The 22735-nt window shown below is 39.7% G+C and overlaps 1 protein-coding gene across 2 annotated transcripts; it reads right to left on the bottom strand.

The window, feature by feature from the left end:
- Positions 1–1781: 1781 nt before the first annotated feature.
- On the bottom strand, positions 1782–10352 carry LOC149011019 (uncharacterized). Of its 2 annotated transcripts, XM_089161171.1 has the most exons (4): positions 10105–10352; positions 3641–3774; positions 3378–3454; positions 1782–3231 (listed from the first exon to the last, which is right to left on the bottom strand). In XM_089161171.1, exons 1-4 carry the CDS (start codon positions 10197–10199, stop codon positions 3160–3162), a joined length of 378 nt encoding a protein of 125 aa, XP_089017297.1. In that variant the 5' UTR covers positions 10200–10352; the 3' UTR covers positions 1782–3159. The 2 variants fall into 2 exon arrangements, with proteins under 2 accessions (XP_089017297.1, XP_089017298.1); XM_089161172.1 differs by lacking the exon at positions 3378–3454.
- Between the last annotated feature and the right edge of the window lie 12383 nt (positions 10353–22735).

Here is a 22735-nt window from a genome sequence, read left to right as displayed (position 1 = left end):
CATGCAAGTTGGCAATGGAGAACTTATTAATCCATGGAAGGCAACTTGGATACCAAACACCCTCCTTGACCAGGGTTGTTACCCCTTTGCATGGAAGGGTCCTGTCAAAGTGGCCTAGTTGATTAATCGAGATCTATCACAGAAATGGTGGTCGAGTGACATGGTGGAAAAAATACTAACAATCCAAATACCACATTTTGACATGGAGGACTGCATCATCTGGAGCAGGACTTCATCGGGGCTTTTTATAGTGAAATCAGCTTACAACTTGGCTTGTGCTCTAAAGAAGAGCCACAACAATCGGTAGAGTTCTTCCTGGCATTTTCTATGGAAATTACCACTTCCGCCAAGGGCCATGCTTTTTCTATGGCAACTGCTACATCAAAAACTTCCCACAGCTGACCTTATTGCCACACGTGGTTGTCATATTTCAACATCTTGTCTTTTTTGTGGCAATATGGAGACATCACCCGATCATATATTTATCCACTGCCGATATGCAAACACAGTGTGGCATAATCTACATTTCCCGGCCTTGCTTGGAGCTTCGTCCATTAAAGATGTGGTGGAATAGTCTTTATCTTTGGCTCTGCAAAATGAAGAGGCAGACAAGATCATCAATTCTCTTCTTGCCTTATGGCTTCTTTGGAAGAATTATATGAGCAATATTGCCACACCTAACTCCACTCAACCAGCACAGCTATGTTTCCAGATTTGGAAGGGCTTTCAGTTTTACCACTCTCCTAAGCTGTGAGTTCTTGCGTCTTCTACAACTTATGGAGTTATCAAATGGATTGCCCCCCCCTCCCCACTTTATAAAAATCAATGTAGATGGCTCATTATATCAGGAGCAAAGGCAAGTGGGATATGGTGGCATTGCTAGGAACCATTTGGGAGAAATGTTATTTGGATTTGGACAGGGATCGATATCTCAAGATATTCTTACTTTGGAAGCACTGGCAATGAGAAGGGTATGTTATGGGCGCATGATTTTCAAGTGACAAGAATAATGATGGAGAGTGATAATCAAGCGTTGATCACTATCATTCAAAAGTACCCCCAAGAGGTGCCTTGGAAACTTTATCCCATTATCAAAGAAATCAGCATCCTGGCAGCATCATTTGAATCTATTTCCTTCAAGCATTTTCCAAGAGAAGCCAACTTCGTAGCTGACGCGTTGGCTAAGGAGGGAGCACTAACTCAGGTTGCTTTTTAATATGTACACATACCCCCTCCCTCTATTAGGTTGTTTATGTTATTTGATTTTCTTTCTGTAGGGGTTGTAATCGTGGTTTTTCCTTTTAATCAAGTGTCTAACCAAAAAAAAAAAAAAGTTCGTAAATCAACACAAAGTTGCAATGCAGGAAATTTGGTGCAATGAAGAGAACTTAGTCAGTCTTTATCCTGGAATGACGAACATTAATTGGCCTTTAAATCTTATACCCTTGTTGCTTGATCTCAAAGATTGTATTAAAACCCGTATCACCAATGTTTAAATCCCCAACCCTCCAAATTTTTTTTTCCTTCATAGCTACTTTAGCACATACAAACTGCAATATTCATGTATGTTGTAATTGTGTTGCTTAGCTTTTATAAAACTTTTTTTACTATCAAAAAAAAAAAAAGAAAAAAGTTGCAATGCCGTGGGTCGGATTAGGATGATGACGAACAATTTATCCATGAAGGCCAAGACGAGCGTGAACTAGAATGGAATCTATATCTCAAAAATTGTAGCGTTCGATGCTGCCTTTGGAACCATTGCAAAAAGGATGGTTGGTTTTAGTCCGCATTTGGGGAGATGAAGCGTGAGCATGGACTAGGCTGATACCATGTTAACATTTCCTTTGAAGGGAATAATGGAACACTTACCAAATTATGCTAACTTACCAAATGTTCCTATAGAATACATAAAAAGGATACCACATATGAGTTTACTAATATGAAAAACACAATATATGGTGACCATACCTGATGCAAGTGTCAACTACAGCTAATAACATGTACATTGCCTAAGTGGAAATGAATCTGGTTCTTTCTGTGATTACACTGATTAAGCTGTACATTTATACATAATATCTTGATCAAATTCCACTTCGGGGGAAAATATGCTTATTATTCCAGTGTGGTGACTATGTTATAAATTGTTCATTTATTGCTATTGTTTTCCTGCGTAGGCTATAACAAGGGACTTCCTTCGCATCAAAGTCTGAGAAAGCAAGTGCTGCTCTTGCAGGACCTCTAGCTTATGCACTTAACAACGATTGAGCTATATTTATGGTATTTCTGCAATGACGAGGATCTCAGATCTACCCTGGTCATTGAGTGAAGTCTGCTGGTTTTCTTTCTCTTCTTTGGTCTTCCAAGTTGAAATCTAACACCCGCTTGAATGAATTAATGGTGCAATTCGGTGATGGGTCCTCTTCTTTTCCTCACATACTTACTCTTTCACTGGCAGTTTTGATCCGTTTGTCATTTGCCTGCTTTGAGTCCTTGGGTTTCCCTTATTCAACAATGACTTTTGGCCTGTGCTTTCTTCCTCCTGCTTTTTGCTGTGGCGTGCAAGATCTCTGGCCTGTGCACTTACTCAACAACGATTGAGGTATATTTGTAGTATTTCTGGAATGACGAGGATCTCTGATCTATCCTGGTCATTGAGTGAAGTCTGCTGGTTTTCTTTCTCTTCTTTGGTCTTCCAAGTTGAAATCTAACTCCCGCCCATGATTTAATGGTGGAATTCGTGATGGGTCCTCTTCTTTTCCTCACATACTTGCTCTTCACTGGCAGGTTCGATCTGCTTGCCTGCTTTGAGTCCTTTCGGGTTTTCCATATTCTACAATGACTTTTGGCCTGTGCTTCTTCCTCCTGCTTTTTGCTGTGGTGTCTCGTTTAGATCAATGCCATGGTTCCTTTACTTCTCAGAAAGGTCAGCAGCAGATGTGTCCAGTAATAGGGGATGTGACACTTCAGTTTGAAGCTCTGTAAACCTCATTCATGCATCTGATGGGCTGTGGTGATCCACCAGTGCTGAGTTCAACAATTCCATTCAGGTAGGGACTAGTTAAACCCTCCTGCTTATCCTGCTCTCTGTAAGATATCTCATGTGAAGTTGAATTTGTTGTATCAGAAAGCTGGTCCTGAATTACTGTCCCCTGTCTGTTGTCACTGGCATATACTGTGTGGATGCAGCTCCATCTGTCCAGTCATCTGTTGTTTTTGCTGGTGGTAATCCTCCTGTAAGCCATTTGATCACTTTCAGTATCTACACAACCAAGATGTGACAGGTTCTAACTCCCGTAGCATGCATATAAGATAGTAGTTGGCACGAACATAAAATGACAGTGAAATATGCTAAAGTATTTGCTACGGAAGTTGTCTACCTTGGCTAAGGATGGTATAACCCATGGTCGTTTATTTCTGTAGCAATATTTACAACGGCTCTCCATCTGATAGACAACTACTTGAGTGTAGTCATCCGGAAAAAAAATTTGTACTACGGTTAGGGGCTTAATATTATGTAGCAAAAGCCCTTAACTGTTGTAGTGGCAAGCAAAGCAATAAATTTAAACACAAAGTAACCATCTCCTTTCAAAACTAGTAAGCCACACCACATAATCAAGGGAGTGAAACTCTTCTAACACACCTGGTAAATCGTTGATCTGATAATGCAGCTTCTTGTAAATTTGTTTATGCTTTTTAACCACTTGGAAACAACAATCCTTCCTCTCTCTTCCAAGACTGCTTTTGCCTGGATTGTTGCATTCTTGAAATAAGTTCCTGAACAAACATATATATGAGAGTGAGAAAAATTATTCTTCATCAAAGTAGTACACAAAATAAAAGAAACAGAATGTGCTCATTGAACACCACACTGAGGTTCATTTCATATTAATAACATCATGATGTTCATGCACAAATCCTAGCCAAATGATAAAGAAATAGGCTGAATAGAAGATTGGATTGACAGAAGAGAAACTTTCAATCAAAAGTGCTAAACAAGAAGAAAAATATTCAGCTGCCCACAAAAAAAGCACAAAACACTGTTTTATAGGCCTCCAAGTAACCCTGAAACTGAGCTAAAACGAAAAATAGCAAAATTGCAAAAATGCTACTTATAACAGAAAAATGACCCAAAACCCCTCAAAATGACATTCAAACGCGAAAAAACTATGTCGATCACCGCAGAGCTGTATGTCTTGCTTGCAAACTCGTTTCGGAGTGACGTGTCGAATTTCAGTAGGATCAGAGTCCGAGACCCTAAGGTATTCCGGGTGCATCATCCTAGATTTTAGGCCTGTTTTATATAATGAGCCATCCTGGATTGAACAAGGGGGGAAAAAAAATTTATAGTGTCCAACCAATTTGAGCTTTGATTATCAAGGCTCAAGTACCTTTGGTAATATGATACATCTTGAAATTTTGCTTGATTTGAAGTTTTTGTCAAAAATTCTTAGTCAATTCTCCTACTGAATTCTCTTACAAAGATGTACCAAAGCTTTGAGAAAATTTCTTGCCCAAGTATAAACAATACAAGAAGTCTCAATTTGCTGGGTAACATGGATAGATGTGAGTGTGACCTTGCCTTGAATAACCAAGAATATCTTCCTTCCAATGGTTCAGGTTTAGAAATGAAACTCCTAAGTGACTGAAAATGGTAGAAGCCATACTGTATTACCTTCTGTTATGAATTTTATTGGCGGTGTTATTTTTCCGCCTCTAAAACTCTTACTAAAATTGTTGTACAAAACATTTAAAGAAGTTTGTTTCTACTTTCTGCTAATAGTAACATGTCATGATGGTAAGCAAAGATTAAGCAAAGATTTAACAATTCATATTGTTTCTGTTTCTGTCAATACAGATCCGATAGTAATTTGATTCAGTATTGATCCAATCAACCAATCTTAGCTTGTTTCAGATTGAATAGATTTTATCCCTTTCATTCTAAACTCGATTTGTTTATCTTTCTATACTTTTGATCCCTATCAACCCACTTATCAATGATCTACCAAGAATAAAAAAGCACATTAATGTTTTTGGTAGAAAAATGAACATTAACTGATATCAATAAAAATTTATCAATCCAATACTATTCCTCAAACTACGATGGTAATAATCTACAACCATCAGAACAGAGGTCGTACTATTATTATTATTATTATTTTTGGATGAATAAATAATTGTATTAAACCAACAACACGCTTACAACATAGCAGAAATAAAGCAAAAGGCAAAGAGCACTGGAAAAGCAAACAGTGCAGGACCCAAAGAAGATGGGCCGAACAGGGCCAAAGAGACTAAGTAGCAGATTTTTTTCATAATCTTCAAATTCTTAGAGGACTTGAAGTCAACCAAGAAGTCATCTCCAAATAGGCTGCGCCCCTTAGCAAATCAAATACTCCTTCTACACTCTGCCCGATCAACTATATGCAAAGGGGGGGAGGAAGGAGGTTCCGAATCGAACTTGGAAGAGATTGAGTCACGAGCGGAACAAGGGTTGAAAGACTTAGACCAAGGAGCCATAGGGCCCAATAAGGATCGGTTAGGCGAGCTCTGAGGGAAACATGGGTAGAGGGGCATAGGCCCATGGGCCATTGGGACAAAAAAGGGACATTTAGGGGAGGTAAAATGGGCAAGGTGAAATGATCGTGAGGGGAGAGAGGAGGGATAATAGGGGAGCCGGTGGAATCAGCATATTCAGAGTTTCTTTCACCAAAATAGGAGGAAAGAGAGGCGGAGATGGGGAGGCAGCAATTTCAGTTGTGATGGTTTCATGGAAGAGGAAAGATGCAGGTCGAGCAACAGTGGATGAGGCAGGCCCCCAGGCTTTGACAGGGGTAGCAGGGTCTTCGGTAGCAGTATGATGGTAGAGATCCACAGAGAACTGTGCAGCCAGGGGAGCTGTGCAAGGATCTGTCCCTGTTTGAGTAGATTTTGGCATGGTTCGACATTGCCGGTAAGTACAGGTAACCGGAAGCGAGCGAGAGTCAGGCAGATTTTCGGAAGAGGAAGAAGGGTTAGGATGTTTGATGGTGGCAGTGATTTGGGAAGCAGAGGATGAGGGTATTTCAGAAGGCTGAACGTGAGAGAGGGCCAGAGTTGCAGAGAACATAACAAGAGAGCTTTCACTGGGAGCGTAGGAAGTCTCATTAAGCACAATAGAGGGAAAAGGGACATGGCCAGCGACGATGGTAGTGGTTGCGTCAAGGGTCGAGCCAATAGCAGCAAGAGGAGAGGATGCATGAGCAAAAACCATGGTAGGCAGCAGCGAAATTTCAGGCAGTTGAGAAGACATTTCAGGCAGCAGAGTAGACTTGTCAGGCAGAAGATGAGACATTATCAATGGCAACGGCAAGGGAGAAGAGACGTCAGGGGCAGAAGCAGTGGCAGATGGTAAGCCTTTCGAGCAAGAAGACGGTAAGCCTTCTTGGTATTGGAGGAAGAAGCAGTGGCAGGAAGGCCAAGCACTTTGTAGTGATCCTGATGGCCATTGAGTGCAACAGCAGAAGAAGCAACCACTGGAGATGGAGATCGAGGTTGAACACCAAAAAAATGAAAATGGCTCCTCCTCCATTGGGGGGAGAAGCTGAAGCACCCCAGAGGAAGTGGGTTCCCCCCGGGCACCAGGAGGGTCGCCTTCACCTTTGCCTTCGCCTTTGCCTGTACTATTATTTTTTATATACTTGTCATATACAATGTCGTATATTATTATCCTAAAAAGACTACTTATAGAAAATATCTTCCATAGATCTTAATGTGCTAGAAAATTTAGAGGCAGTACTGTTTTAGCCTAGCTATAAATAGTGAAATGTTGTAGTATCTTTTACTTCTTTAGATTGTCCTTGTCAACTAAACAACGTTTTTAGCTGTCAACGTGCATCCGTTTTTGCAACGAGTCCCCTTTGTAGGCCCCTCCCAAGATTTGATCTTCGCAGTCTTCTTTGATCGACCTCATTTGCGATGGACAGATCCTACCTCAGCTTGAGCATTGTCTCCTTCCATCTCTGGCAAAGGGAGAGCCACAGTCCGCAGTTCTGGTGCTTCCTCATCCACCACGATCTTTTCAAACCATTAGTTCTATGTGATTACATCCAACGAATCCTATGATCTTGAGACCGGCCCCACATCCGCAAAGACTGAGTGCGCCAGAGAGTACTACCCCTTCACAAGTTTGAGTCCAGCCACATCGTCCACATTCGAGTTTTCCACCTCATCAATTTCGTGGGGAAATTGAATTTGAACTGAAGAGTCTACCTCATCTCCACAGGACTCTGAACATTGGTAACCACTTCAATCTTCTTCAAGCATAGAATCCCATTAGGTGGTGGCACCAGAGCACTTTGCATATGCAAAGGACTCCTCTCTATGGCACTTAGAGTTTCAGTGTCACTAGAAGTCTCCGAATTCTCCTCCTCACCTACGACCGGACCTAGCATCTCATCACTGCTAGGAGTGCAGGTTCCTGCCATGGCCACACGATCTAACATGTCACTTGGTAACTTTGACTTCCCTTCACATTGTTGAGTTTAACTGCCCCTCACGATTACACAACGAACACTTTTTAATCCCATCTTTGTAGACCACCATCTAAAGAAAATTGAAGGCACGAGTAAAGCTAGGTTCAACTCATTCTATTAACACCTCCTCCACATGCTTAGCACCACCTTCTAGTTCCACCAAGATTCGAGCATAGTGACCTAAAGATCCAAGCCAAGTTCTTCTGTCCAAGGATACTGGTCTGCCCATCGTCTTTGAAATAGACAGAAGAACTTTTTCATGAAAGTATTCGAGGCTGCAATTTAGGAAATCAAACCCAAACTAGCTTTGACAATGGTTGGGGGGAATGAATATTGAAATGTGGACGCCATCTCTGGAATCAAATGATTTGAGATCCAACCTTCCACCATCCTCAATGCCAAACCTCCGTCATATCACCCTCACTTTTGAATTGAAAAATAATGAACCTAATGAATGCAGCACCACTACCTGACTTAACTTCAAGGATTTCCTTGCAACTTCTTGCAACTCCTCATGGAAGTGAAGCAAAAATAGGCCCCACAACTAGTGAAAAACAATATTGACTTCGCTGCCATTCATACTTCTTGAGATCCTCCAATAAGATCCAGCCTGCATTGGACTTGGTAAGGAATTGATTTCTGGCATTTTCAGACTGTCCACAGCATTAGCATAGGACTTCTTCCATTCCAACCCTCCGGCAGTATCAGTCCCACCATCAAAATCTCCACCCACCACCCTCTACAACTCCCGTGGTTTTAGGTGAAGGAACCCAGATCCCCTAGGGACACCCAAATTCTTTAAATCCTTTTTCTCCTCACTCATTAGAAACTACCCTTAGACCTTTAAGTTGGTGATGAACTTGTAATTATGATGCAAAATATGTGATCCTTCTACAGGACATTTCACAAACCAAAATGTGCCAATTAATAGAATGGTTAGGTTCCATTGCTATTTGGCTTCATATTACCATATAATCTCCATGGCAAAAGCAGAAACATGACAAACACAGATGGGAAAAGAAAGGCAAAATGAACCAATTCCATTGATAAAATATCCTAATGCAATAAAAGGAAGCAGAACAAAAATTCAACACAAATGATATTAATACTAACATGGAGGAAAATAGAAAGAGAAAGGTGGAAATGAATACGAATAGCTACCCAGGGAATCATCATTGCAAGAATTCTTCAATGACTATAATTTTTTTATGATGAATTACGGAGAAGGAATACATTATACAGAGAACTAAAATACACTTTTATTAAAAAAAAATTAAAAGTAGATAATCAGGTATAAAAGCTATGTTATCTACAACTGGAAAACCAAAAACAATGTTTGGTTAATACACTAATGAAATTGGAAATAAATTGATACATTACCTCCAATTTAATACTACATATATAAAAAAAAATTAAGGCAAAGAGGGGATAGTATTTGGCTTCACTTTCCTTTATGTTCAAATAGAAGATTTCACTTACAATGGATCCTATAATACAAGATTTATGGGGGAAGGTAGCTTTCTAAAAACCATATTAGTCCACAAGATGAGAATTAGGTCACCTATTTACAAGGTGTAAAGCATTATTATCGAGTGTCATATTAGTTGGGTGATTTTTAAGAATACAAAGAAGAACAATCATCCTAAGGGGCATGATGATGAATGTTCCAGAAACCAAATCCTTTTGAAACAAGCTAGCATGGGAAGAAAAAGCAAGAAAAACGCCCAGGTTGAACTTTACTAGTGGGTTTGGAGAGCTCAGTTTAGCCACTAAAGGAGGTGGATGCATGGAAAGTAGGCCGTAGTTAATTGCAACAAATGAGCTAGTTCGGCAAAAGAGGTATTTTTCCATCAAGATGAGAGCAGTGCAATAAAAAGAAGGAATTGTAGGATCTCATTTTTGTAAGGTGTGCCCATACTTCTTTACCTTTGGATGAAACTCGTTGATCAAGTTTTTTGTCTTACGGTCAAAACCCTAATAATGTTACTGAATTACTAGAGTGCTAGAAGAGAAAGGCAAGATGATCTCTTTGTGGATGTTCTGCTTGAAGGGCCGTATCTTCAAACTATAATTTGTATGGACAAAAGGAAATATAAGATCATATGATAGTAAAGCATAACCTCGGGGAAAACTTTAATGGTTAATAAAGAAAGTTGAAGTTGAATCCATTCTGCAAGATGGGGAGCTCTTTGTCTTGGTAGAAATTATTAATAGCAAGCAGACCTGATTGGAGAGCATTATTATTCCAACAATAAACAAAGTCTTGCATCTCGTGCATTTGACTAAACTTAACATGCATGAGTCATCCATCCTCAAACCCCAAAAGATGTTATATAATTCATTCAACAGTTCAAACTATGCATGCATAAATCTCATTTTCCATAACTCTGTTACATATTGCAATATTACAAATCCAGAGCACGAGCTCCGTGAAGATAAAATATTTGTTGAGAAAATTCAAAGCAAAAGTAATCAAAAATTTTACCAAACCATCCTATTCCCACTCCATTATCCCATTTCTCAGACTTTTCCAGTTTTGAAGTTTTAAGAACACTAAAGCAAAACAAAATTCAATTAAGAAAGGAACACTTACCACCTGAACGAGATCTCCTCTAGAACTTTTCTTTCAAGACATCCATCAACTTTCTCAGCTTCCTTTTTCCCCCTTGATCCATAGATTATCAACATCCCTTGCAATCTCTCGAGGATCTCTTCCAAATCCCACAAGAACCACTCACCCTTTCGTCTCCATTATTCTCTCCCCTCTCTGCCTCGTAAATTTCTCAACGGAGAAATGTAGAACGGAGGTAAAGTTCCAGTGAGGAGACGTTTTAACCCTATTTTTCTTCTTAGAATCCCTGATATGCCCCTGTGAACGTATCCCTTAACCAATTCCCTCTCTCTCTTTTTTTTTGGGTAAACCAATCCCCTTTCATGCAACTAAGATAAGGTACATTAAACTATTAAAGCTCCCCTTATTGAATTTACAGTCTTAGCCCTGGTGATGTGGAGGGGATTCTTTGAATAGTGTATGTATCTTTGCCCCTTTGTTTTTTTTTTTTTTTTTTTTGATACCAAGAAAAATGTTATATTACTTAAAGCAGTTATATAAATAGGATTGTAGGGCAATATCTTCAGAGCCTACATAGGTAGCAATTGATGGGAATACATCAAACCTCATCGCTAGTGTTATGTTAGCTAGATGTAATAACTTATTTATTACAGATAGAGGCCAAATGTTGTGGTGGGTTTAGGTAGGATTTGTGCTAGTATCCCTTGGTTACTCGGACTGGTCTGGAATTCCAAAATCCTGCGCCTTTGATTCCATTATGCCCTTTGTTGAGATACTTAATGTCTCCTCCCAAAATTACCCCCACAGTACTCCATGTTGTAGTCCCTAGATCTATGTTAAGTACCCCTTCACACAGTAAAATTGGAGAGTATAATGATTTAAACTATTACATAAACAGGGATTAGGTGTGTCAACTAATGTATATTGAGAGCATTGTTGAGGCTATTGCTTGCAACTACCATCGTAGGGAGAGAGTTTTAGGTGTGTTACCCACTTGGAGATTGAGAGTAAAGCTCTATTGCAACATTCTTCTCCTTCCGCACAAAATAACATGTGATTATGAATGTAGAAATAACCCATTTCCTATTTATGTTGTTCAGTCTCCACATCGTGACATTGATTTGCAAAGGTCAAAAAAGGAATTATAAGTCAAGTTCTCCATTTGCAGTCCAAGTGGGCCTGCAACCTATATTCTTTTGATCCATTTGCATGGCACAAATAGGTGCCAAAGTGTTTCTTCACTTTGATCACACAATCCATTTTCTATTGACATTGCTTTCCATCTGGCCAAAACGATATTAAGTGGTAATTCGTGCATTCAAAGACACCAAAAGAATGATTTAAATTTTGGGTGGATTAGGAGTTTCAAAAAATTTCACCAATGGGTATTACTAGTGAAATGGTTGTTTTGTTTCCATGTCACTAGGGCTTTCTCTGCTAATTTTATCGAGAACAACCCATTGGTGGAAATAGTAGAGACCTAATGATCTTTTGATATGGATAAGGTGTAATAAGGCAGAAGAGGTAGAAGAGATAGATACTCCAAGTTTTGATACTAAACTGAAATGATTACTTACTCCACCTTGTAGTAACCGGCCAAAGTCTCTGTTGTGTCTTCCCTACCAAATGATCTTCAGTTGAGGGTATCTAAGGGTCAAACCAGAAGGAAGTTTCCTTTCCCGTCTTCTACTTTTTTCAAAGCCATTTTGCTATAGCAGTGGTAGCTTGCTCGAAATATTGTTCCATGTCCAAGATCCATTACTTTTGAGTCAAAAGGGTGAGGAGCATGGGAAGTATTTGGACTTTAGAATTTTAACCCATAAGGAATTAGTATGGTGAACATATGCCATCCTTGTTTGAGAAGTAGAGATGAGTTAATGTTTTCCATCTTTTTCAAGCCTAATCTCCTTCCTCTTTTGGCTTGCAATAGTGGTCCTAAGAGATGAGAGTATGGTGTTTTTTCTCTTAGGATTCCCGTAGCCAAAACTTCTGACACAAGGAATCTATTTGTGTGGAGATTGTTTTGGGAAATTGGAAACATTGCATATGAAAGTAAGGGAAATTGGAATCTATTAGATTAGTTTCCATTAATCTTCCATTTTGCTAGCTTTCAATTCACCACGACATAGGTGGCTTGTTTCCCTTTTTGATTCCTCCACGGAATTCATGTACTTCTGCCATCTATCTGATATTTACCATGAGTTGTGCTTTATTGACAGCATTTTTCCATCTTTTAGTAAATTTCATCAAATTTCTAATTTGTTGCTGGCTTTCTAGTTTTTTGCCACCTGTGCACAATCTGTTGCAGTTGTTCCGCCATAGGGTCAAGGTTTTGGCTTGGTTAACATGCAAACAACTCCTATCCAATGTACAACCCTATTTTTCCACCCTATACCTTAACCTACCTATCTGTGTTGCACTTGTTCTTCAACCCTCTATAATTTTTGTAGCTACCTATCATTCGAGAGGTGTTATTTGTAGAACCTGAAATCATGATCCAGTGTTTGTATCTATTCTACTTTGGGATCTCTCTTCTCCTCTCTCTTTACCACTTCATCTTTTACTCACCTATATATATGGTCATCCTCAGCCATCAAAATGCAAGGTTTCAAGTATTTGCCTGTGTTGGAGGCTTCCTACCCTTCTCTATCTTGGCAATACATTACTGGAATTTGGCCATGCATCCATCCTCTTCCATCATTTCATCAACCTCCCGTATGGTCCCTACGAAGGATTTCTTGTCCTCTGACTTCTCCAAAAAACTTGATCTCCCGATTTGTAAGCCCAAAATAATCACCATCTCAAGGGGAAACTAGAACATTGAAGGATTCTCTCAAATTCATAGTGGTAGGATGGGACCCAGATGGAATATTAGTCAATATAACATAACTCTAGCATCTTACTAGGCGTGTGTTTGCAAGCTGATGGAGTAACAATAGTGGATTATCATCTTGTGGGGGAAGCTCATCATCGTTTCATACTCAAATTTCCTACCGCTAAAGATATGTAGTGCCTTCTATTTTCACAACCTTGGACATATAAAGGTCACCTAATGTTCATGCAACCTTGGGAAATCTCCACCCCAGCACATGCTATCTCATTCAAAGTGGGTACTGTTTGGGTGCAGATGTTGGATTTACATTGGATGTTCTTCATTAAAGAGGCAATGTACCTATTGTTTTCCAAAATAAGGCACATCCTAGAGTTAGAATGTCCTTATAAAGACTCATCGTCAAGCTTTGTTTTGGCTGTTAGACTACTAATGTAATAAACCCCATAATCCTAACCAAAAACCCAAATTGTAGATCCGAGTACCGGAGCCTCTAGTTGGAAGAAAATGTGGGCCATTTGAATTGAAGCCCATGTTTCGGCCAGCTATGGATCTAGATGGAGTAGGTAAAGAACTTGTCTTATTGGGAACTTGAAGAAGATCCAGTCGGAACCCGGATAGTTTTGGTAGGTGGATATCCAGTGCGAGAGAGTTAAGGTTGGAAGTTGTCAATGAGCAAGGTAAGAGCCTCCTACAGGATGTTAAAGCTTGCAACAATGTTAGGGATCAACCAGGAGTGCAAAGTACCTAAGTACTGAAAAGTATTAGGGTGCAGTTGCTTGAGGCGGTTGATTGGCCAAGAAATTATCACCCTTAGCGGTCGATTGAAAATTATAGCTAGAATTGCTTATTTTGCCTCCAGCACCCTATTTAAACCCCCTAAACCCTATTCTCGCATTATTTTAATGTTGTAGATTGTTGGGGACAGTTGCAATGTCAAAGAACACGTGTTGGAGAAAGAAGACCTAGATCCACGGAGAATCTCGTGGAGACTTTGTTGACATTTGGATCCTAGAAGAAGGTTAAGTAACTATTCTCATATTCTATTAATTCTCTCATCTTTAGAGAGTGATTTTCTTTCAAATCTTTGCTGGAAAATGATTGGAGATGGAGAATAATTAATTTTCTTTTGTTTCTGATTAGGTCGGTGGGAGAATAGATCTCATATCTATTTTAATGGCAATTACTCCTAAAAATAGATATTAAATTCCAGATCCATGATGTATTTAGTTCTTTTATTTCTTGAGATTAGAGAGGCATCTGTGTTGCTATAGGAACATGATTTAGACTTAGAATTTCCCAAAAATCTGTAGAATTTTTTTTATTATATTTAAGGGAGGGGGGGAGGGGGGGGCGTGTAAAACATGTCATATTCTTGGTACAAAGTAACTTAAAAACCATGCTTAGCGAAGAACATTTGACCCAATAACCCCTTCATGTGTTGGATCTACACGTTACGCAGACATGCCTTTTACTAATTATTTAGCATTATATGGTTCTAAGCACTTACCACGTATGATCATTTCAAATAGTCAAAGTCTTTCTTGGTTTTCACAGGATTTCAAATAATCAAAGTCAACAGTCCTAATTGAATTGAACAAACAAGTATTGAGACTTGGACAAACTCCAAGAGCCCCATCACTATAAATATCCCCAACAATAACAACACAACTACTTCATCCACACATTTGCAAATCCTTACTGATGCGGATCAATTATGCTTCTGGATCCGACTGAGCCTCCTCTCGTATCCGGGACGATGAGTCCTGCAAGAAAGGTTAGATGCGGGCCGGCTTGTGTGCCGGCAGCTGCCTCCGATGGCAAAGTCGGATAATGGAGCAGTGAGGTCTCGTGCAAAAGCTACACAAGATTATACTCAGAGTGTATTGGTTGCTTACCAGAGGGGTATGTCTCTGCTTTTATATTGTAAGTGTTACCTTTTATGTATTTGGTAAGTTAGCCCGACAAGGGCTATTGTTTCTCCTAGGGTCATGCTTCCTTGTCGTTGGTCCCATTCAATCAGCTGCTAAGTTGACCTTCTATATCAAGGATGATTGCTATATATGTGGCGTATGTTATGCTTTTGGTCATGGATGATAGGCATCTTTCCCGATTAACTAGCATGTGGAGCCCCATCCGGGTCAGACCTGGTCGGGTAGAAATCTTCCGTATCATAAGCCCCCTATCCCAGATGTTGTTTACATTGTGCAGGATAGCAAGGAAGATTTAAAAAGGTGCAAGTCCTTATGGAAGGTGCAAGATGAATGGGATTGACCCGATTCAAATTATTACCTTAAAAAAGGTGTAAGTCCTGATGGAAGGTGCAAGATGAATGGGATTGACCCGATTCAAATTATTACCTTAAAAAAGGTGTAAGTCCTTATGGAAGGCGCAAGATGAATGGGGTTGACTTGATTCAAATTATTACCTTAAAAAAGGTGCAAGTCCTTATGGAAGGCGCAAGATGAATGGGATTGACCCGATTCAAATTATTACCTTAAAAAAGGTGCAAGTCCTTATGGAAGGCGCAAGATGAATGGGATTGACCCGATTCAAATTATTACCTTAAAAAAGGTGTTACCTTAAAAAAGGTGCAAGTCCTTATGGAAGGCGCAAGATGAATGGGATTGACCCGATTCAAATTATTACCTTAAAAAAGGTGTTACCTTAAAAAAGGTGTTACCTTAAAAAAAGGTGTAAGATGAATGGGATTGACCCGATTCAAATTATTGCCTTAAAAACATTGTTTCATAAACACTGGCTTGTTTTTGGCACTTACGTAACAATGTCCTGTATGTTTTGGGCTTATCTGTTAGTAAGACTTCCAAAAGTCCTTGGTGTGTAATGCCACTCCAAAGTGCGTTGTATGCCACCCGATCATCAAAATTCTCGATCTCAATGGTTACTTCATCGAAACATTTCAGGAAATCCCAAATGGATTCATTCCGCCCTTGCCTTATAGCGAATAAGCTATCAGACATCTTCTTGCTTCCGATCGCACTTCTAAACCGGGCTATGAATTTTCTGGCAAGTTCCCTGAAATTATGAATGGATCCGGGTTGAAGACCACTAAACCACTTAATGGCCGGGCCCTTCAACGAGGCCAGGAACGTTCTGCAGAGTAGCTCATCTTCCCGAACTAGAACAGTCATTCTTGACTTGAAATAACTGATATGCTCCTTCGGGCTCGTTTTTCCTTCGAATGGAGTAAAGGTAGGCATAATGAAATTCTAAGGAAGAGGTAAATTCATGATCTCATTTGAGAATGGTTCTCGATCAACCATGTCCAAATCCTCGTCGCGATCCCGATCCTCCAATTTGCGCTCAACCTCTGCCATCCTCTTCCGAAGGCTATTTTGCCTAACTCCATTCCCGCTGATTCCAACACTGTTTTCTTTTCTGAATTGAGTTCGGGCAACTGAGACCCTTGATCGGGTTGATTGAGGATGATTTTCTCCTTGGTGCTCCATTTCTTCCCGACGGCTTCTTTGACGATGGTCAGGACCAGCATGACTGGACCTCCGACCTTCGTCAGGTCTTCCTTTTAGGATCCTCCCTCTTGGCCGGGATCTTCTTGCATTTTGGAAGGCTCTCAGTAGCCTTCCCGTCTGAGTGTTACGCCTTGGTCCTTGCTCAACTCTAACTTGATGGACCAAGCCCTGCAACACCCTTTGCATCTCGATCATTCCCTTGCGGAGCTTGTCCATATCTGCTGCCGTAGCATACCCCTGAGGGCCTCGGGATGTGCGTTTCCCGTTTGGATTTTCAACGACCAGGTTCCCCTCGAGAGCATCCTGTTCCACTCGGGTTGAGTGGACTCCATCGTCTTGATGTGTTTGATCTTCGGGAATCTAATTCCAGCCAACATTTTCTATTCGGGAACATCCATTATTTCTTCTTCGTCTTGGCATGACTTGAAGATTTTGTCGTTCCCACAGACGGCGCCAAACTGATGCGGATCAATTATGCTTCTGGATCTGACTAAGCCTCCTCTTGTATCCGGGACGATGAGTCCTACAAGAAAGGTTAGATGAGGGCCAGCTTGTGTGCCGGGTAGCCGCCTCCGATGGCAAAGTCAAATAATGAACAGAGTGAGGTCTCGTGCAAAAGCTACACAAGATTATACTCAGAGTGTATTGGTTGCTTACCAGAGGGGTATGTCTCTACTTTTATATTGTAAGTGTTACCTTTTATGTATTTGGTAAGTTAGCCTGACAAGGGCTATTGTTTCTCCTAGGATCATGCTTCCTTATCGTTGGTCCCATTCAATCAGCTGCTGAGTTGACCTTCTATATCAAGGATGATTGCTATATATCTGGCGTATGTTACGCTTTTGGTCATGGATGATTGGCATCTTTCCTGATTAACTAGCATGTGGAGCCCCATCCGAGTCAGACCCGGTCGGGTAGAAATCTTCTGTATCACTTACCAACCTGAGATAAAATTCTGAAGATGGGTTTTCGGAGAAGCATTACCTTGATTTTGGTTCTTGCCTTTGTTGTTCTACTTAGTCAAGATGGTGTTGAAGCCATGAGGATATTGGCTCAAGATTTTACAAGTCTAGATCATCCAATGAAACATCCTTCAATTTATGAGAAGGCCAAATCAAGTATGGGTTGTTGGCTTGGTCGATTGTCGTCGGGGCCAAGTCCTCCTAGTGCTGGAAACTAGTACATTGTACATACAAGATATAAATTTGAAATTAAGGTTTGATGTCCACTGGGTTTTCGGAAGTTGATAGCAATCATCCATAAGAAATGCATGATGGAATGTCATTCACAAAAAAGGCGAAGAGAGACGAACACTTCTATATGCATGAAGGATTGTAGGCAACTAGAAAAATTGTACATTGAGATCAAGCTCTGTTGAGTTGTAAATAAATTTATTATTCTTTTAATTTATAAATTATTTATATATTCATCCTAAATTTATGGTAATTTATGATGTAAAGAAACTTGGTTACCAATAAAATTAATATATTCTACGCAAATTGTCTATGTTCCCATAAAGAATTCTATCCAGAAAATGTTCTTATAAGAAATCATAAGGACCCATGTATATGTGAATCATATTTTACTTGCTAGCAGTACTCCATGTATTTGAAAGGGTAAAACTGTAAAAGAATCATTTCAAAGGAGAGTTAACAAATCAAATAACTAGATGAAGAGGGAAATGAAATCCCTATTTCAGGAGGAGATTGGAAGAGAAGTAAGCTCAATGGTGTTCTGATGGCTGGTCAGAATCAGCCATCTAGGCATAAATGAAGCTTTACAGCTTTAATTGTCATGGTGTAAGTTTGACCTAAAAAAAACAGGTGGTTCACACAAACATCAGAAACTTAGCATGCTACTATTGTGCGTTTGACATTGTGGTGCCTGTGGTGCCCACTGTTGGATACAAGTCACATGAATTTCAATAAATCCTAACTACGTACTCTGAATACTATGTGCATATTTATCCAACTTAAGTGAAACAAAACCCCTTTTTTTAAAATGAACCAAATCATGTTTTGAGTGGTTAGAGTTTAATAAAACTCACGTGACATGCATTCAATGGGAGGCACCACCACATCAAAAAAAGTATACATGGAATAATCAGCAAGATATATGGTCCTAGAAGAATTGAAGGAAGTCTGGATAGATTCCTTGTTAATACCCCATGCATCAATGTCCTTCCCGATACTCATCACCATATATTTACTACTTCTAATCATGATGCTCTATTAGTCAACATTGAGACCAAGGACAAGATCAATGAACGAAAGTTCAATCATCTCGCTCGGTTCGCGAAATGGCGAAATATCGCTGATATGTCGGTGATATTTTGCCCATAAAAATGGTTAAGTTTGCTTGATGTGAATTTAATATTATCCAGCAGGTTCGACTCCCAAGTCCCAAGGTCATTTTTTTATTTAAATATTTGAAATCTAAAATGTCCGGCTCCCAAGGTTTTTTGTACATTAAATATTAAACCTGAAACTAACACGTGAACTACAGGACAAAACAAATGGATAGATGAAAGTCTGAAACTGCATTTAATACTTGAGGGATGAAAATTGAAAAGACACTTGCGTGTGATGGATCAGAAGAAAAAGGCAAAACACATTTTTGAGATTTTTGCATCTTCTTCATTTTGTTGCAGGGACAGGGATGAACTTTAGTGTTTTGGGATGATGGCTCCGGTGAAGTTTATGGGTCAGTATGGCTTGACTCAACCATCATTCTACTTGCAAGTAAGACAATAACAATAAACAGAACAGAGAGCACGGATTTCTTTAGATTTCCGCGATCGGCGATATAATGGCAATGACTGGATTTCTTTCTCTTTCTTTCTTTTTTTCTTTCTTTCTTTCTTTCTTCTCCTTCTTCTTCTCCTTCAACGATCCGGCCATTTTCTTGTGATTCGCCGGAAAATCGTCGATTTTCCGGCAATATGAAACCAATCTTGTTTTGCCCCCTGGTTTTGGTTCGCTAGGGGGCGATATCACCGAATTTCGGCGATATTTCACCGATAAAATGTTCCATGGACAAGATTGCCAATAAACCTTTTTAGTTTGAAACTTCTTAGGATTGGAGAACCTCATACCATGATCTAATAGAAGTGTTGGCTACAGCCACAAAGTGGTGGCGAATGTATAACTTGTACAAATCTTTCTACTTTCCCACTCGATCGATCTATTCATTCGTAGCAGTATTTACTCGATCACAGACGTTTCGGAACACCCCTAACCAGAGGGGCAAATAGTCAATTTTGAAATAACTTATTGTCAACTTCTTTCAGATATGAATCTATTTTATTTAGAAGGGAAGAACTTGCATACGTATCTCAATTTCAATTCAAACATGGGTTTGATTCACAATCTATGTTTTGAGAAATATTTACCTTTTGCTAGTAACCTCTATTCTCTTTAACATACCGTTATTTCTTTGAACAGAGAGGCGGTAGGAAACTTGCACTAAAGAGAAAGAAAAATCAAACAGAAATTAAGAAGAAATACTTGAAGGGATCAGAGATGGGATATCAAGGAGATCAAACTATCTGTTGGTTGAATTTAGATGGTGCTTAATCAAATGAAGAGTCTTTCGCATTAAAAGTCAAGGGCAATGTGCATGGATTACATAGGGTGACGGGAAGACTCATGTTTTCCACCTTACCACCTTGAAGAGGAGAGCAATAAACAAAATTAAGAGTCTTTATTTTGAAGGGGTGTATCAGTGTATGTAACAAAACATGTTCAGTTAGCTGAGGCCTTCTGTAAACACTTCAAGATTGTCTACAAATCCTCTAACTAAGGGTGTAGCCTCCTTTGTTTCTAAAACCCTTAGAGAACGTGGAGAACTCCTCTCAAAGCCTCTCTTGTGTTTGAAGATGATCTACTTGCAACTTTCCAAAGTTTTCATCAATTGTTCCTCAATCAAGGTTAGTAATCTCTCATACTCGTTGATTTACTCTTGCATGATCTATTCTCTGTACTATGATTATGAAGAAGGTATTGCATACTTGCAAACACCTCTTTTACAGTATTCAAGGTTGGGAATAAATCTCCATTCATTCCAATGATCTTCATACTTGATCATAGCAATGATTCTTATGATTCTTCTTGAAGCCATGATCATTCTTTCGATTTGATTTCTCTAGCATGTTAGATCTACTTTCATGTTAGATTCATGTGTAATCTACGTATTATGTTCTACTAGAATGAGATCTTATCACCTCTAGTTCCTCTCTTGAGTTCATAGCTTGTTTTCATTAAAAACTATGTTTTTACCGAATTAGAAAGGCATGTTTCCAAATTAGTAAGTATTTTATTTTTTTTTTGCCATTGTTGGTGTCTAATCTACGCTAGGTAGTCTTAGATTACTGTTCTTAATGATCCCTTGAAATTTCGGAGTGTTTTGAATTCCGGAAGATGGGTTTTGGATTAAAATTTTGATTTCTGCTGCATATTGTTCATGTGGTCGATTGCTTGGTCGATTGGACCAAGATACCACCCAATCGACCAAGGCTGACAGTAGCTATGTTCTTCGTCTGATTTGATTCGTTTGACCTCTAATCTTCTAGGCCTTTTTCCTAATGTTGTATCTATGCTTGTTTAGGGTTTATTTGCTAACTTTGGAACCATTCTCTTTGATCTTCGGATTTCCATCAAAGATATTTAAGGTAAGGACAGTCGATTACATATTAACATAGATTGCATGAATCTTAGTTTCTATTTTAGAAATTTCATAGATTCACTATCATTCTTATACTTTCTTAATATGATGCTACTGCTGTAAGTATTTCAAGTACAGTAGTACTTTGTTCATGTATTTCTTATTTACTTGAATCATGTATGATTACTTACCCTTGTCATTTACATATGATTACCCGGTGAGTTATATCCGTGAGAGGTCATGAATCACATTGTGAGGACCATTTGTGAAACCCAGCCCTAACCTTGACCCTGAAACCCTGTTGTTTGTAGGTCCGACAACCCGAAGTAAAGCAAGAAGTCAACTATGGTTAATCTTGATTTAGTCTTGTTCATGATTATGTTATTGTCTATGTGGGAGGTTGATTACCTCGATACTTGATCTTCGGGGCTGTGGATCACACACTCGGGTATTCCAGGTAGGGTACCTGCTGGGTGGATGTGACACCATTCATTGGTAAGGTTGCAAATAGTAGACTTGGGCTCATGGACATAAGTCATTTCTTCGTTTTCTCGATCTCAACCTTGAGATTTCTACACTCATCCGTATGGTGGCCGTAGTCTTTGTGAAAGTGACAATACTTAGTCATATTCCTATCTTCTGGTCGGGCTTTAAGCTTACCCGGCCACTTCAAGAGGTCTTTATCTCAAATTTGCAATAGTATTTTTGACCTCTTAGTATTGAGAGGTGTAAAGTCCTCATTGGCGAGTCTTTCTTTCCAACTTCCTTTTTTATCATCCTTTCCCTGAGCATTTGAGTTTTGACCTTTTTCTCCGTAATTCTTCTTCTCTTTCACCCCTTTTGTGGACTCTTCGCGGGCTTCGATCACTTCTGCAACCGTCGCTTGCTTTTGGCATTTCTTGAGAAGGGCTCCGTAAGTCTTGGGTTTATCTTGAAGTAATACTTCTAGCAAACGTCGTTGAGTTATTCCACTCCATAGTGCATTGTATGCCACTGTATCATCCAACTCTTCAACTTCAATTGCTACTTTATCAAATCTCAAGAGATAGTCACGAACAAACTCATTCGGCTTCTGTCTAATGGCGAAGAGGAAGGTTCGACATAATAACTCATCTTGTCGGCCAATCATAGCCATGACAGACTTAAAATAACTAATATGTTCACAAGGATCAGACTTACCTTCATAGGGAGTAAACGTGGGCATGATGAAGTTGGGTGGAAGAGGTGCTCTCATGACTTCCTCTGAGAAGGGTTCTCTGTTGACCACATCATAGTCGTCATCCAGGTCTCTGTCATCAAGCTTCCGATCCCGAGACCATGCGCCTCTTGACGCCCTTGCGGAGACCGAATACTTCCCAAATCTGAATATTGGGAAGTAGGTGCATGAGAAGATCCAGATTGGTTGACTACCCTCTCGGGTTATCATCTCTTGTATCCCGTCTTCCATGGCTATCTTCTTCCTATTCTCGAATTTTCATTTCGACGCTCTCTTCTGGGTAAATCTTGAGTCTGCCTAAGACCAGCCAAATGGTTGAACACGCTTCCCCGAGTTCGATTTCCTCGAAGAGGTGGTTCTTCAATATGGACTTCTTGAGATCCTTCTCCAACACGTTCGATTGTTTGCCTGGGTCCTCTGTTATTACGCCTTACTCGAACTTCGTTCACTGGA

Source organism: Hakea prostrata, chromosome 7 (genome assembly GCF_041222555.1).
Source record: "Hakea prostrata isolate BN-2017 chromosome 7, UWA_Hpros_2, whole genome shotgun sequence".
NCBI classification, from domain to species: Eukaryota; Viridiplantae; Streptophyta; class Magnoliopsida; order Proteales; family Proteaceae; genus Hakea; species Hakea prostrata.
This window is presented reverse-complemented; position numbering and strand designations above follow the sequence as displayed.